The following is a 17,578-nucleotide window of genomic DNA, read 5'->3' as shown; positions in this document are numbered from 1 at the left end:
AACCATTAAGCAATGACTCCCCATTTTCCACCCTCCCTCCAGCACCTGGTAACCTTTAATCTATTTTCTATCTCTATGAATTTACCTGTTCTAGATATTTCATATAAGGCGAGTTAAACAAGAATTGCCTTTTTATGTCTGGCTTATTTCTTTTAACATTTTATCATAATGTTTTCAAGATTCATCCATGTTGGAGCATGTATCAGACTTTTATTTCTTTTATAGGTTGAACTGTTGTTGTATGTATATACCACATTTTGTTTATCCATTCATCTGTTGATGGACCTTTGGCTATTGTGAATAACGCTGTAATAAACATTGGTGTACAGGGATCTATTGGAATCCCTCTTTTCAATTCCTTTGGATATATATCTAAAAATAGAACTGCTGGGTCATAAGGTAAATCTATGTTCAGTTTTTTGAGGAACTGCCAAACTTTTCCAAAATAGCTTTTTACATTCATACATAAAAAGTATTTTACATTCCCACCAGTAATGTATGAGGGTTCCAGTTTCTCTAAATCCTTGTCAACACTTGTTATTTTCTGTTTTGTAAAATTTACTTATTTTTTATTATTATTGTTATTATTATTTATAGCTATCCTAGAGGGTGTGAAGTGATATCTCATTGTGGTTTTGGTTTGTATTTCCCTAATTATTGGTGTTTAGTAACTTTTCATGTGCTTTTTGGCTATTTGTATATCTTTGGAGAAATATTTAATCAAACCTTTGCCCATTTTTTAATAGGGCTGTTTTTCAATTGTTGAGTTGTAGGAGTTCTTTATATGTTCTAGTATTAATTCTTTTTCAAATATATGATTTGCAAATATTTTTCACCATTCTGTAGGTTTTAAAATTTCTCTCTTAATACTAAACTTTGATGTACAAAAGTTTTAAATTTTGATGAAACCAGTTTATCTATTTTTTTCTTTTATTGCCTGTGCTTTTTGTGTCATGTGCACGAAATCGTTGCCATATCTGATGCCATGAAGATTTTCCCCTATGTTTTCTTCTACAGGTATTTATAGTTTTAACTTTTAAGTTGAGATCTTCGATGCACTTTGAGTTAATTTTTGTATTTGATATAAAATAAGGATCTATGTTCATTCTTATGTATATAGATATCCTGACTCCTTACCTGTACATACTTCGACATCTGTTTTCTCAGAAATGAAAGCATTCTCTTAGATATCTCCACAGTACAATTATTAATTTAGCAAATTTAACCCTGATACATTATGTAATACATATTTAATATTGAAATTTCACCAGTTATCCCAATAATATCCTTTATAGCAATGTTTATTTTTTATTTTTGGCTATGAGTTCCAGTCCATTATTACACATTGCATTTAGTTTTTTTTTTTTTTAAAGTAGTTATGTATTCAATATTTTATTTATTTTTTTAATTTTTGGCTGTGTTGGGTCTTCGTTTCTGTGCGAGGGCTTTCTCTAGTTGCAGCGAGCGGGGGCCACTCTTCATCGCGGTGCGTGGGCTTCTCACTGTCACGGCCTCTCGTTGCGGAGCGCAGGCTCCAGACGCGCAGGCTCAGTAGTTGTGGCTCACGGGCCTAGTTGCTCCGTGGCATGTGGGATCTTCCCAGACCAGGGCTCGAACCCATGTCCCCCGCATTGGCAGGCAGATTCTCAACCCCTGCGCCACCAGGGAAGCCTGCATTTAGTTTTTATTTTATTTTATTTATTTATTTTTTGGCCATGCTGTGCGGCTTGCGAGATCTTAGTTCTCCAACCTGGGGTAGAACCCGCACTCTTGTCAGTGAAAGGGTGGAGTCCTAACCACTGGATCGCCAGGGAATTCTGCATTTAGTTTTAATGTCTCTTTAGAATCTTTTAATCTGGAGCAGTTCTTTAGACATTTTTTGTCTTTCAGTGTCCTTGTTGTGTCTTGAAACTTGTCATACCACAGGCCAGTTATTTTATAGATTGTTCCTGAATTTAAGTTTGTCTGATTATTTCCTTGTGATTAGAGTCCAGTTATCTGTCTTTGGCAGATGTGTAGTTGTAAGTGATATTAATTAATTAATTAATTTAATTTTTTTCTTCCTTATATTTGTTTTTCCTTCTACTTTGATTTTAGTCTCTTGGTCTGACCTTAACATATTTGACACCTAAATTTTCAGCCTTCCTTCTTTCCCAGTATAAATATTGAGGGCTTTCCCCTCCCCCCCCAGTTATATTCTAGAAGTCTTGATATGTAATATTTTTATTAAGTAGTTCTGAATATTTTCTAATTACCTTATTACTTTCTTCTTCAAAATTATTGTCTGATTTCAGAGCTTATGGGCTTTCCTCTGGTCTTTCTGTTCTTGATTTCTAATTGTATTAATTGCATAGTACTCATAGAATTTTATTTTTGTGCTCCCAATACTTTGAATTTTGTTGGAGGTAGTTTTATGCCTTGCATATTATAAAAATTTGTAGAGGTTCAGTGTGTGTTTGAAAATTAATTCTTCAACTCTTAGGTGGAGTGTTACATGTATGCCACTCAATACACTAAAAAAATTGTTTGTGTTTTGGTCTGCTTGGGCTATGAGTTACTGAGAGAGAGAGTAAAATCTCCCTTTAGGAAGGTGAGTTTATTTCTTCTTTTATGTCTGTCAATTTGGCTTTACACATTTGGAGGTTATGTTGTTGGGTGTATACATGTTTAGACTTATTGTGTCCTGGTTAATTTCAGCTGGGTTTTTTTTTTTTTTTTAATCATTATGTATGACTCCTTTTAATTTCTATTCCACTAATGCCTCCCCACCCAATACCTCTTTCATCTAATATCAGTATGGCTATATTGATTTTTTGGTGGGTGAGAGCCGAGGGTTAACATTAGCCTTTATTTACTTTTTTTGAAATTTTACGTAAATTCAGGTAAGAACCTACTAAAACAGAAGAGAAAACTCCACAGAATTTTAGAAAGGATAAACAAGTCTAAATAATGTATATTTGGAAAAATAGTTGTAAAATATGCAAACTTTCCAGCAATATTAGTAAAGAAAAATAATGAAAATAGACCTAAATATATATTAGTAACTAAAAAGGGATCAAACCTATTCATATAGTAGAGTTTTATAAAGAGAAGAATATTGTCACCCTATTCCAATAAATTTGAAAATTTCAATGCAATACATAATTTCTTAGAAAAATATAATTAATACAGTTGTCACAGGTAGAAATAGAAAAATGAAAATGACAGTGTGAAAGAAGTGAAATATTAAAAATCCAACAAAATGACACGTGCAAGATGTTTCACTGGCAAGTTTTAGCAGACCTTATAGTCATAGTCTCCTTTATTGTCTTCTAAAAGGTTTGTAGTTTTGTTTTTCACATTGAGATCTTTGAAAAACCTGGAATTATTTTATTTTAGAGAAAAGAAAAGGAGAGGAAGCTACTCAACATAGTTAATGAGGTTGGTTTATTATTGGTACCAAACCAGATGAAGATAGTACAGAAAAAATATAATTGTAAACCAGAATTGTTTATAAACACAAATGTAAAATTCCTAAGTAAAATCAAAGCAAAGCAATTTCATCTATATATTAAAAAATTACGTTATAACCAAGTAACGTTTATCTCAAGGTATACAAAGATGTATCAGCTTCTAAAATCTTTTTAAGTAAAATGTCATGTTAAGAGAATGAAAAAGAAAACCAAATCTTGTCCACAGAGGTTGTAATTAACAGCCCTACCAGTTATGTGTGAGAATACCTGTTATTCGTACTCCGGCAAACACTTGGTGGTTTCAGGTTTTTTATTTTTGGCATGTTTGGTTGTTAAATAATAGAATATTAGCAGTAAGTTTATTTGCATTTCTCTCATTTCTTGTAATGTGAGCATAATTTTTTGGGTGTAAGTCTGTTTTAAACACACTGAAAATTTAAAATGGGAGGGTAACACTTATTGCATAATTTGTTTACTTGAGGACAGGGACTATTTTATTTATCTTCGTACTTCTAACATCTTATAAAATGCTTGGCATATAGCGGGTATTCAAAGTTACTTTTTGAGTGAATTGAATAAATAATTAGTAAACTATGAGCCTTCTGAAGAAATTTGTGACTTAACTCATTTTTGAATGTCTGAAAATAGAATAATTTTGCTATGTCAAAGAAATGGGATTTTTACTAGCAGGTTCTAGGAAGTAAAGAATGGACAGGATTATTCTTTTAGTTTATGTTAATACTACAGGCTCCCATAAAGCGTGGATAGCTCATAAAATCCTTAATCCTAATTATGCATGATTTAACAGTATTCATTTGCTTGGTGCTTTCAGGGTGTATACTATTGCATGGAAAGATAACATCATTTATATTTTGACATATTGTTATCCTTTGTACCTTGCTAAAAGATCGTTTCAACAATCATTTGCTTACCTGAATTGTATTTCAGTTACTCTAGTTTTAAAAAAGAGTTTCTTTCCCTGCTTTACGGTAATGTTTTAGAGGATTGAAATACCTAGATTTCTAACCTTTTAGATAAGTAGGATGTTACCCAGAGGAAGGTATACACAGAATTATTCTTTAAGAATAAACATAGTTGTCTGTGACGAAGTGCTGTTTGCATTTAGGGTCAGAACGAGACAAAGATATAGAACATACCGTCTATTTGGATTAAGGTATTTGGAAATCTTGAGGGGGTCAGGGTAATAAACAGTGAAGTAAAAGAAATAAAGAACTGTTAAGTGTAATGTAGGCTGCTTTGTGATATTTTCCAGCTCTAGCTAGCAACTAGCCTAGCACTCTTCTCACACTGGCTGGCTCCACATCTTTATTTTTAATTTACACATTTCTATGTGTACTATTCTTAACCAAGTATTCCTGATATGCTTGTGTAGAAGCTGGGAAAGGGAGGGACACTAGTCTCAAGATGATTTCACTCTTCCTTGCCATTCCCTTATAACCCACCTATACCTTTGTAAATAGTCTATTTGTAAATAAGCCTTCCTCAGATTGGGATAATTTATTTCCTGTTAGGACCCTGACTGAATCCCAGTTGCCACAGTCTCACCGTTTGTCCAGTCCAGTTTGTTCAAAACCAAGATGTCTTGGTCATTTTATCAAAATGTTCACTTCCTGGCTGCCATGGTTTTACATCTTCTCTCTCTTACAGTATGAGATCCTTTATACCTTTATTCAAATTTGATCTGTTTCTTTGATCATCTTTTCTGTTGTGTGAATTCCAAATAGAGATTCAATCTCTATTTCCTTTCCTTATAATCTAAAACACCAATGCAGAAATCTCTAGTAGACTGGGTTTTGCAATGTGGAATACCCCTCTTTCCTAAAGTATCGGTAGTTAGGGCTAAATACCTTTAGACCAAAGCAAGTGGTAAGGCCTGCTGTGTCTCTTTCCCTTTCTAATGCTCAAATACATACCTTTGATCTTCCACACTCTCGTGCATGGTAGGAAAGAGAAGAGAGCTGTGCCCATATACAGTGACTATTTAATTGTATTAACTCCTTTCTGTGTGAGAATAAGGAGGGACATGAGGGGAGGAAAGGAGACAGGTCTAAATTTCTCTTAAGGCAGCAGAACATGTAGTTGGTTTTATAATTTAAAAAAAAATGTCAATATGTTCCCTATAATTAATAGAATAATGTCTAAGTTCCTTGCATGGCATCCAAGGCCACTTCCATTTTCCATTTTCTAGCCCTGATTTCTTTGTATTTCTTCTTATAATTCTATAACAACAGTGGATTATTTACCATTATCACCCAAGTTCACTTTCTTGTCTCTCTTCGTTTGCTTATATTGCTCCCTCTGTTGGGAATATTTATAGTACATTGCAAACAGGCAAATTAGCAAAAGTCTACTTAGTCCTCAAGGTCCAGATCCAATGTTAGTTCCTCTGTGAAACAGTGTTCTTACAAGAGAATTAGGGTTCCATTTTCACTGATCCTGAAGCACTTTGTATTTATCTCTATTAGAAACTTTTATCACATTACTGTGTTATATGTGTGTACATACTGTATCTATTTCTGAAGACTGAGAAGTTCTTGAATGAAGGTACCATATTGTAATCATATTTGTTTTAAACTCCAGTAATTGCCACCATACTTTGTATAATGTCAGCTCTTGCTAAAGGCGTGTTAAAATGATCAATAAATGAATGAGTGTGACAAATATTAATTTACTTGGTGGGGATTGCTGAATTTCTCTCTGGTGCCAAGAAATTTGCTTTTACTTCTTGGACCTTTGTGCTAAAATATGTATCTAGCATCGAGTTAGAATACACGGAATGTTTAAAATGAGAATAAATTGGTCTGATTTGTACATCACTAGTACTTTGCATTATTTGGTGTTTAAAAAAATGTTTATCTCCCAAAATATAATTCATATATAAGAAATAAACGTCATATGAAAATTAAATCTGTTTCTTCTCAATATAGTTTGATGAGACTATTAAATACTTTGGTGTAATCCTTAATCCTTATTTTCATTTTTATTGTTTAAGTAAGAAATATCATTATTTATATCTAATTTGTATCACAGTTCATTAAGTAATTGATGTTGCCTTTTTGTTTCAGCTAAACCATTTACTTCTAAAGTGAAACAGATGCGATTACATAGAGAAGACTTTGAAATATTAAAGGTGATTGGTCGAGGGGCTTTTGGAGAGGTAAGAGATAAAGATTTTATAGAAGATCTGATAATTGTTTTGCAAGCTATTTTATACAGTCTGTGAGAGAATTTAACTGAAATATTATTTACATGGTGTTGTAATTGATATCATTGATCAGAAATCATTAAACTTCTGAATGAAGTCTTTCTACATGGAGTTTTTTTCCAAGATATTTCTGTTTTTCATATGTCATTGAAGTTTGAGTATGTTTCTGTATTCTCTTCTGTTCCATTGGCCTGTTTGTCTCTCACTGCCTTAAATTACTTTAGTTTAAGAAGTCTTGATATCTGGTAGTGAGTGTGTATACTCTAACTTCCTCCCTCTTCTCTGTTCTTGGCCATTTATATTTTCATACAATTTTAGAATAAGTGTTTCAGTTTTTACCTACTCATAAAAATCCACATCCACACCCAGCACCCACACATCTGCTGGAATTTTGATTAGGATTGCCCTGAAACTAGAGATTACTTTGTAGATAATTGACATCTTAACAATATTGAGTCAGCCAATCCATGACCATGGTATATGCCTCCATTTATTTAGGGCTTTATAAATTTAACCCACTAATGATTTGTAGTTTCCATTTAGTAGAGTGGATTTACACATCTTTAGCAGATTTATTCCTAGGTATGTGATATTCTTTATGTTATTTTAATTAGAATTATTGGTTAAGTTTCATTTTCTAATTGTTTTTGCTAGTAGTTAGACACAATTGAATTCTGTTTATTGACCTCATACCCAGCAACCTCGCTAATTTTACTTTTAAAATCATGAATTGTTTTGGATTTTAATAAAATGCTTTATCAGCATCTTTTGAGACACTCACGGCTTTTCTCCTTTATTCTGTTAATGTGTTGAGTTACACTGGTTTATTTTCAATGTGAAAGTAACCTTGCATTTCGAAAATAAGCCAACTTTGTTGGGATGTATTATCCTTTTAATTTACCTTGGGACTCAGTTTGCTATTTGTGTGTGTTGTGTGTGTTTTGGATCTTTGAGAGAAATTGGCCTGTAATTTTCCTACTTATCACATCCTGATCAGATTTTGGTATCTTGGTTATTCTGGCCTCATAAAAAGAGGGAGGTATTTCCTTTTTTACTGTTCTTTAGAGGAGTTTGAGAAGATTGTTATTATTTCTTTCTTATATGCTTAGAAGATTTCACTGGTGAAGCCATTTGAGCCTGGAGGTTCCTAGAGAGAGAGTTTTAAATTATATAATTAATTTTTAAAATTGAAATTGAACTATTTGGATATTTTCTATAGATGTGTCAGTTTTGCTAGGTTCATCCATGTCATCTGATTTTTCATATTTATTACTATATTGGTCGTTTGCACTTCTCGTTTTTTTCGTTTGTTACACTTAGCGGTTTATCAATTCTGTTATTTTTTCAATGAATTAACTTTTGCCCTTTGTATTTTTCTATGGTAGATTTGTTTTCTGTTTCATTAATTTCTGCTTTTATCTTTTAACGTTCTTTTCTCCCTTTGGTTTCAACTTGCTGTTCTTTTTCTAACTTTTTGAGTTAGATGCCTAGAGCATTGATTTCTAAATCTTTTCAAATGTGCTATACTTTTTCCTCTAAGCAGCTTTAGCTATAGCAAAGTTTTGATATGTCATATTTTCATTATAGATTTCCTCAAAATACAATGTGATTTCCAATGTGATTTTAAATTTCTGTCATGGTTTTTTTTGATCTATGATTTTAGAACTTTATCGCTCCGTCTCTAAGCATTTGGAGGGTTTTTAGTTATATTTCTGTTTTTGAGTTATAATGTAATTCCAGAGCAGTAAGAGAATATACATTGTCTGATTTCAAGTCTTTGAAATTTGCTGTGCAGTGTTCTGTAAATATCAGTTAGGTAAAAGACATTAATCTTATTTAAATCTTCCATATCCTTAACTGTTTTATCTGTGTGATATTTCATTTCCTGAGAGAGGATTTGCTTATTTCTTTCTTATTTTTTTCAGTTTTCACTGATAACAAATATCAAGTTATTATATCTCCCTAGTGATTAACTCTTTTATCATGATGTAATGATCCTTGTTATCTCTAAGTAATGCTTTTTGAGTTAAACTTTACTTAATCTGATGTTAGTAGAATGATTCTAGCTCTTTTTATTAGTCTTCTGCATTAAATATCTTGCTCCACCCTGTTAGTTTCAGCTGTTACTTTATATGTTTAGTGTTAAGTAGAATATAGTTTTTATTTTTTGATCTAGTCTGATAATGTCTTATCCTTAATTGGAGTGTAGTCAGTTGACATTTAATGTAATTACATTACATATTACTATTTGTTTTCTGTTTGTCTTGTCCATTCTGTATTATGTTTCTCTCAATTCTTGGATTAACTGAATATTTTAAATTATTCTTTCCCCCTTCTATTCATTTCTGAGTTGTACCTTCTTTTATTGGTTTCCCTAGAGATTGCCACTTGTATTCTTGGTAAATTTGTATTTTGCCAGTTCCCATTTACCCAAATTTACCTTTCATTGTCATTAGCTCTACATATATTTGAAACCCCAAAAGATACGATTATAGTGTCCCTCTTCATTTTAGCTTTACCCATGTATTTACATTTTTTCTTACTCTTCACATTCACATACTTATTTATATTCATATACTTGTCTTTGATATAATTTTCCTTTTGACTTAAAAATTCCCTTTAGTATTTTGCCAAGTCTGCTGAGATAAATTATCTGCATTTTTTGTCTGAAAATACATTTATTTTGAGGTCTTAAAAAAATTGTGTTATATACACACATAGCTTAATGGATTTGTACATTTGCATGAACTTCTGTAACTATAATGCAGATCAAGATAGGCTCCCATTGCCCCCTCTATGTGGATAACCACCTTCTCATTAACCATCTATTCTGACTTCTATAATTATAGATTTATTTTGCCTGTTTTTGAATGCTATATTAGTGGAATTATAATATATACATTCTTTTGTTTCTGTTTTCTTTTGCTCGATATTATGCTTGTGTGATTCATTTTTGTTTTTTATTGGTTCAAAGTATTCCTCTATATGAATATACCACAAATATTTTATCCATACTAGTGTTGGTAGGTATTCAAGTTTATAGTTTTTGGCCACTGTTAATAATGTTGTTATGACATTCATGTACATGTCTTTTGGGAGGTAGAAGCACTCATCTGTGTTTGATATAACCCTAGTGGAATTTCTGGGTTGCATGTTAGGCATATTTAGTCTTAGTTGGTAGTGCCAAATAATATCCCAATTGGTTCTCAATTTGTACTCCGACCAACAGTGTATTAAGGTCCCAGTTGCTTCACAACCTCACCAACACTTGCATCATTTTTTAAACTTTGGACATTTTTTGGTGGATGAGTAGTGGTATTGGATTGTGATTTCATTTTACATTTCCTAATAACAAAGTTGAGCCCATTTTCATATTACTTCATATAACTTGGATATCCTTTTTCATAAGTGCCCATTTTGGGATTGGGGGAGTGGGAGCAGGTGGGTAGGTTGTCTGACTTACTGGTATATTCTGGATACAAGTCCTTTGTTGGAAGTGTGTGTGTGTGTGTGTGTGTGTGTGTATTAAACAAAATGTCTTCCTGTGTGTGGCTTGGCTTTTCCCTCTCTGTATAGATCTTTTATGGAACAGAAGATCTTAGTTTTGGTGAAGTACATTTAATTAAGCTTTTCTTTATGATTAGTGCTTTTTTGTGTTCGTTAAAAAAGTTATTTTCTACCCTGAAGGTCATGAAGATATTTTCCTCTGTTATCTTATGTAATCTATAAAAAAAAAAATCTTTTTCATTTAGGTCTATGATCCATCTGGTATTATTTTGTGTTTTGTGAGGTATAGGTCAAGGTTCATTTTATTCTTTGTGGGTTTCTCAGCATCATCTATTTAAAGACTACTTTTTCTACATTTGATTGCAAAGGAACTTCCATTGTGAATCAACTGACCCTATATGTGTTACTTTTATTAATTTTAATAGTTTTTAATGTAGAATTCTTGTTCATATTTCATTAAATTTATTTATCAGTCTTTGATGTTTGTTGATGAGCCTGTAAATGATATTTTTAGATTTCATTTTGTAACCATGTTGCTAGACTAGAAATACAATTAATTTTTGTGTAGTGATTTTGTATTTAAGCATCTGATATATTAACTTATTAATTCTAGTTTATAAATTTAAAAGACTTTTCATGTACACAGTCATACCATTTCCAAATAATGACAGCTTTTTTTCTTTCTTTAGTTATACTTGTTATTTCTTTCTCCTATATTATTACAATAGAGAGTTTCTTCCTTAAAATATTAAATTCAGTTGTTGAAAATCAATTTTTTTCTGGTTTGTGATTTCAGGAGTAAGTATGAAGTTTGCAACAGCTTTTTAAAAAAGAATTGTTACCCTTTTTTTAGGTTAAGGAAGTTACTCTTTTTTAGGTAAAGGAAGTTTTCCTTTTAGTCCTAGTCTGTTGAGAGCTTTTATCATGCATTAGAGTTAACTTTTATTAAAAGCTTTTTTTTATATCTATTTTGATGATATGATTTGACCTCTGTATTTAGTTAATGTGGAAATAATATTGATTAATTTTTAAATATACCAATATTGTATTACTATATAAATCCAGTTGTTCCTTATGTATTCTTTTAGTATATTGTTGGTTTTGATTTGCTAGTATTTTGTTTACCATTTGTTTTGTTATGTGCATGAAAAAGATTGAACTTTATTTTACCTATCTTTTAATTTTCTTATATTTTTAAAATGTTATGCTTAGCTCATAAGACAATTTGGGAAGTATTTGCACTTTCTCAATTTTCTGAGTTTGAGAATATTATTATTTCCTTATATGTTTGGAAAAATTCTCTGGTGAGTCCATCTAGACTAGGAGTGCAATTTTTATTTGGTTTGTTTACATCTTTTGAGGTAAATTGTATATATGTTGAAATACACCAATTGTTTATGTACAGTTCCATGAGTTTTGACAAATGGATTCACCCTTATCAAGTTACAGAACATTTCCATCACCCTAAGAAGTTCCCTTTCCTGTTACTTCCCCATAACGTCCATCAAGTGGCAACCACTGTTGTAAATTTTAACTATGGATTAGTTTTGGCCGTTTGAAAATTTCATATAAATGGAAATCATACCATATGTACTCTTTTGTGTCTGGCCTCTTTTGCTCAGAATAATGTCTGTGAGATCCATTCTTGTGATCAAATGTAGTAATACTTTTTATTGCTGATTGGTAAGCTATATACCACTATCCTTCTATTGATGAACATTTGTATTGTTTCTCATTTTTGGCTGTTAGGATTAAAGCTGATGTGAATATTCTTGTACAAGTTTTTATGGAAATATGTTTTCACTTTCCTTGGATAAATACTTAGGAGTGGAACTGCTATGTTAAGTGATAGGTGCACATTTAAATTTAAAAGAAACTGGCACATTTTTTCCAGTGGGGTTGTACCATTTTATATTCCCACCAGTTCCATGTTCTCACCAATATTTTTTTGTTAGTCTTTTAAATTTCAGTCATTCTAATGGGTGTGTAATAGTATCTCATGGTCTTAAATTGCATTGTTATGTGGATTTGTGTTATATATCAACATAATGATGAGTTTCTGTGTGCTTATTCACCATTCTTATATCCTCCTTTGTGAAGTATATGTTCAGATATTTTGCTCATTAAAAAAGTGAGGTATTCGTGTCATCATTGAGTTGTAAGAATTCTTCATATTTATAAATGTCTTTTGTCAGATGTATGTTTTGTCAATATTTTCTCAAAGGCTGCATAGCTTGCCTGTTAATTTTCTTAAAAATGTCTTCTGATGAGCAGAAGTTTTAAATTTTGGTGGTTTAATTTTATCAGTTTTTTCTCTTACGGTTATTATTTTCCATGTTCTTTGTAAGAAATTCTTATTTATATCTAGGTCACAGATATTTACCTATGTTTTTTTCCTAAAACCTTTATAGTTTTAGCTCTTATGTTTAGATTGGTGATTCATTTCAAATTAATTCATGTATGATGTGAGATAGGGATCGAGGTTTATTTTTTTCCATATGGATATCCAGTTGTTTCAGCACAATTTGTTGAAAAGGCTGTTTCTCCTCTATTGAATTACTTCAGTACCTTTGTCAAAAAAATCAGTTGACCATATAAATGTTGATCTACTTCTGCTCTTTCTATTCTATTTCACTGATATCTTTGTCTGTTCTTATGTCAGTACCACACAATCTTGATTCTGTAGCTTTATACTGCAGAGTTGAGAGTATGTAATGAAGTCTGAGTGTAAGTCCTCCTTCTTTGTTCTTTTGCAAAATTGTCTTAACTATTTGAAGACTTTTGCATTATTATATAAATTTTAGAATCACTGTGTCAGTTTCCATAAAAGCCTAGTGGTATTGAAATTGAGTTTGCATTCAGTTTATAGATCAATTTTGTGAGGACTGACATCTAAACAATCATGAGTCTAGTAGTTAGTTCATGAACAAGGCATTTTTCTTTGTCTTTTAAGGTCTATTTTAATTTTTCTCAAAATTTTTTTGTAATTTTAGTGTACAGGTCTTGTTCATAATTTGTTAAATTTATTGCTAAATTTTTAATGTTTTTTGATGCTATGGTAAATGACATTTAAAATTTTACATTTCAAATAGTATGCTGTTAGTATGTAGATACACCACTCATTTTTTTTTTAAACATCTTTATTGGAGTATAACTGCTTTACAATGGTTTGTTAGTTTCTGCTGTATAACAAAGTAAATCAGCAATACGTGTACAGATATCCCCATATCCCCTCCCTCTTGCATCTCCGTCCCACCCTCCCTATCCCACCCCTCTAGGTGGTCACAAAGCACTGAGCTGATCTCCCTGTGCTATGTACACCACTCATTTTTGTATCTGACTTTATTTTCTAAATTCATTTATTATTATTTAAATAGTTTTTTGTTGTTTTGGTTGCTACTTTCTTAGTTGTTCTGTGTAAACAATCATATTGTCTGAGAATAGGACAATCATACTGTCCTTTTCACTTTCCAGACTTTATACGTTCTATTTCTTTATGTTGACTTATTATACTAATTTGGACCTCTAATACAATGTTGACTAGGTTTCATGAGGGTATATATATCCTTACTTTATTCCTGAATTCAGGGAGAAAGGGTTTAGTGTTTGACTAGTAAGTATGATGTTAATTGTAGGTGTTTTTGAGGGAACCCTTTATCTGATTGAAGAAGTTGTCTTCTATTACTAGTTTGCTGAGAATTTAATAATCATATGGATTTGCTCTTTTATTATGTAAATTCGGTGTGCTACTTTGATTGACTTTTTTTTTTTTTTTTGCGGTACCCGGGTCTCTCACTGCCGTGGCCTCTCCCGTCGCTGAGCACAGGCTCCGGATGCGCAGGCCCAGCGGCCATGGCTCACGGGCCCAGCCACTCCGCGGCATGTGGGATCCTCCTGGACCGGGACACGAACCTGCGTCCCCTGCACCGGCAGGCAGACCCTCAACCACTGCACCATCAGGGAAGCCCTGATTGACTTTTTAAATAGGCTTTGATTTTTAGAGCAGTTTTATGTCCACAGCAAAACTGAGTGCAAAGTACACAGAGTTCCTGTATACCCGTTGACCTTGCACATGGGCAGCCTCTCCCACTATCAGCCTACCACACAAGGTGGTGTCTATGTTACAACTGATGGATCTACATTGACACATCATCAGCTAAAGTCTGTAGTTTACATTAGGGTTCACTCTTGGTGTTGCATTATATATTGTATGGGTTTGGACAAATGTATAGTTACAACCTATCCACATTTTAGTATTATACATAATAGTTTCACTGCCTTAAAAATCCTCTGTGCTTTGCCAGTCCATCCCTTCCTTCCCCTAACCTCTGGCCACCAGTGATCTTTTCCCTGTCTCCATAGTTTTGCCTTTTCCTGAACGTCATAGAGTTGAAATCATACAGTAATGTAGCCTTTTCACATTGGCTTATTCCATGTGGTAATAGGCATTTTGTTTCCTTCATGTCTTTTTATTGCTTTTACCACTGAATAATATTTCATTGTTTGAATGTACCACTGCTTATTTACCCATTTACCTACTGAAGGACATCTTTGTTTTCTTCCAAGCTTTGGCAATTATGAATAAAGCTGCTGTAAACATTCATGTGCAGGTTGATGTGATGTGTGGACATCAATTTTCAGTTCATTTGCATAAATACCAAGGAGCAGAATTGCTGGATCGTATGGTAAGAGCATTATTTAAGTTTTGTAAGAAACCAACAAACTCTCTTCCAAAGTGGCTGTACCATTTTGCATTCCCACTGGCAGAATGAGAGTTCCTGTTGCTCCACATCCTCACCAGCATTTAGGAGTTGTCAGTATTTTGAATTTTAGTCCTTCTGTTAGGCGTGTAGTGGTATCTCATGGTTGTTTTAACTTGCAGTTCCCTAGATGATGTTGAGCATCTTTTCATTTGCTTATTTGCCATCTGTATATCTTCTTTGGTAAGGTGTATATTGGATTTTTAACTCATGTTTTAATGGAATGGTTTTTTTATTTTTTTAATTTTTTTTTACATCTTTATTGGAGTACAATTGCTTTACAATGGTGTGTTAGTTTCTGCTTTATAACAAAGTGAATCAGTTATACATATACATATGTTCCCATATCTCTTCCCTCTTGTCTCCCTCCCTCCCACCCACCCTATCCCACCTCTCTAGGTGGTCACAAAGCACCGAGCTGATCTCCCTGTGCTATGCGGCTGCTTCCCACTAGCTATCTATTTTACGTTTGGTAGTGTATATATGTCCATGGCACTCTCTCACTTTGTCACAGCTTGCCCTTCCCCCTCCCCATATCCTCAAGTCCATTCTCTAGTAGGTCTGTGTCTTTATTCCTGCCTTACCCCTAGGTTCTTCATGACATTCTTTTTTTTCTTAGATTCCATATATATGTGTTAGCATACGGTATTTGTCTTTCTCTTTCTGACTTCACTCTGTATGACAGACTCTAGGTCCATCCACCTCACTACAAATAACTCAATTTCGTTTCTTTTTATGGCTGAGTAATATTCCAGTGTATATATGTGCCACATCTTCTTTATCCATTCATCCAGTGATGGACACTTAGGTTGTTTCCATCTCCTGGCTATTGTAAATAGAGCTGCAATGAACATTTTGGTGCATGACTCTTTTTGAATTATGGTTTTCTCAGGGTATATGCCCAGTAGTGAGATTGCTGGGTCATGTGGTAGTTCTATTTGTAGTTTTTTAAGGAACCTCCATACTGTTCTCCATAGTGGCTGAACCAATTCACAATCTCACCAGCAGTGCAAGAGTGTTCCCTTTTCTCCACACCCTCTCCAGCATTTATTGTTTCTAGATTTTTTGATGATGGCCATTCTGACCAGTGTGAGATGACATCTCATTGTAGTTTTGATTTGCATTTCTCTAATGATTAATGATGTTGAGCATTCTTTCATGTGTGTGTTGACAGTCTGTATATCTTCTTTGGAGAAATGTCTATTTAGGTTTTCTGCCCATGTTTGGATTGGGTTGTTCGTTTTTTTGTTATTGAGCTGCATGAGCTGCTTGTAAATTTTGGAGATTAATCCTTTGTCAGTTGCTTCATTTGCAAATATTTTCTCCCATTCTGAGGGTTGTCTTTTGGTCCTGTTTATGGTTTCCTTTGCTGTGCAAAAGCTTTGAAGTTTCATTAGGTCCCATTTGTTTATTTTTATTTCCATTTCTCTAGGAGGTGGGTCAAAAAGGATCTTGCTGTGATTTACGTCATAGAGTGCTCTGCCTATGTTTTCCTCTTAAGAATTTGATAGTGTCTGGCCTTACATTTAGGTCTTTAATCCATTCTGAGCTTATTTTTGTGTATGGTGTTAGGGGGAGTGTTCTAATCTCATACTTTTACATGTACCTTCCAGTTTTCCCAACACCACTTATTGAAGAGGCTGTCCTTTCTCCACTGTACATTCCTGCCTCCTTCATCAAAGATAAAGTGACCATGTTGCATGGGTTTATCTCTGGGGTTTCTATCCTGTTGCATTGATCTATATTTCTGTTTTTGTGCCAGTACCATACTGTCTTGATTACTGTAGCTTTGTAGTATAGTCTGAAGTCAGGGAGCCTGATTCCTCCAGCTCTGTTTCTCTTTCTCAAGATTGCTTTGGCTATTCGGGGGTCTTTTGTGTTTCCATACAAATTGTGAAATTTTTTGTTCTAATTCTGTGAAAAATGCCAGTGGTAGTTTGATAGGGATTGCAATGACTCTGTAGATTGCTTTGGGTAGTAGAGTCATTTTCACAATGTTGATTCTTCCAGTCCAAGAACATGGTATATCTCTCCATCTATTTGTATCATCTTTAATTTCTTTCATCAGTGTCTTATAATTTTCTGCATACAGGTCTTTTGTCTCCTTAGGTAGGTTTATTCCTAGATATTTTATTCTTTTTGTTGCAGTGGTAAATGGGAGTGTTTTCTTGATTTCACTTTCATATTTTTCATCATAAATGTATAGGAATGCCAGAGATTTCTGTGCATTAATTTTGTATCCTGCTACTTTACCAAATTCATTGATTAGCTCTACTAGTTTCTGGTAGCATCTTTAGGATTCTCTTTGTATAGTCTCATGTCATCTGCAAACAGTGACAGCTTTACTTCTTCTTTTCCAATTTGGATTCCTTTTATTTCCTTTCCTTCTCTGATTGCTGTGGCTAAAACTTCCAAAACTATGTTGAATAAGAGTGGTGAGAGTGGGCAACGTTGTCTTGTTCCTGATCTTAGTGGAAATGCTTTCAGTTTTTCACCATTGAGGACGATGTTGGCTGTGGGTTTGTCTTATATGGCCTGTATTATGTTGAGGAAAGTTCCCTCTATGCCTACTTTCTGGAGGGTTTTTATCATAAATGAGTGTTGAAGTTTGTTGAAAGCTTTCTTTGCATCTA

The 17,578-nt window shown here is 33.3% G+C and overlaps 1 protein-coding gene across 23 annotated transcripts in view; it reads left to right on the top strand.

The window, feature by feature from the left end:
* Window positions 1-17,578, top strand: part of CDC42BPA (CDC42 binding protein kinase alpha) — a 326,652-nt gene that overhangs the window by 56,488 nt on the left and 252,586 nt on the right. For all 23 annotated transcript variants that reach the window (XM_089907512.1, XM_089907440.1, XM_089907467.1 and 20 more), the window contains exon 2: window positions 6,539-6,630. In XM_089907512.1, coding sequence (XP_089763638.1) covers window positions 6,539-6,630 — 92 coding nt within the window. The remainder of the gene's footprint in view (window positions 1-6,538; window positions 6,631-17,578) is intronic.

This window comes from Delphinapterus leucas, chromosome 1, assembly GCF_059928025.1.
Source record: "Delphinapterus leucas isolate spDelLeu-1000000601 "Yukka" chromosome 1, BTC_Dleu_Yukka2, whole genome shotgun sequence".
NCBI lineage: Eukaryota > Metazoa > Chordata > Mammalia > Artiodactyla > Monodontidae > Delphinapterus > Delphinapterus leucas.
This window is presented reverse-complemented; position numbering and strand designations above follow the sequence as displayed.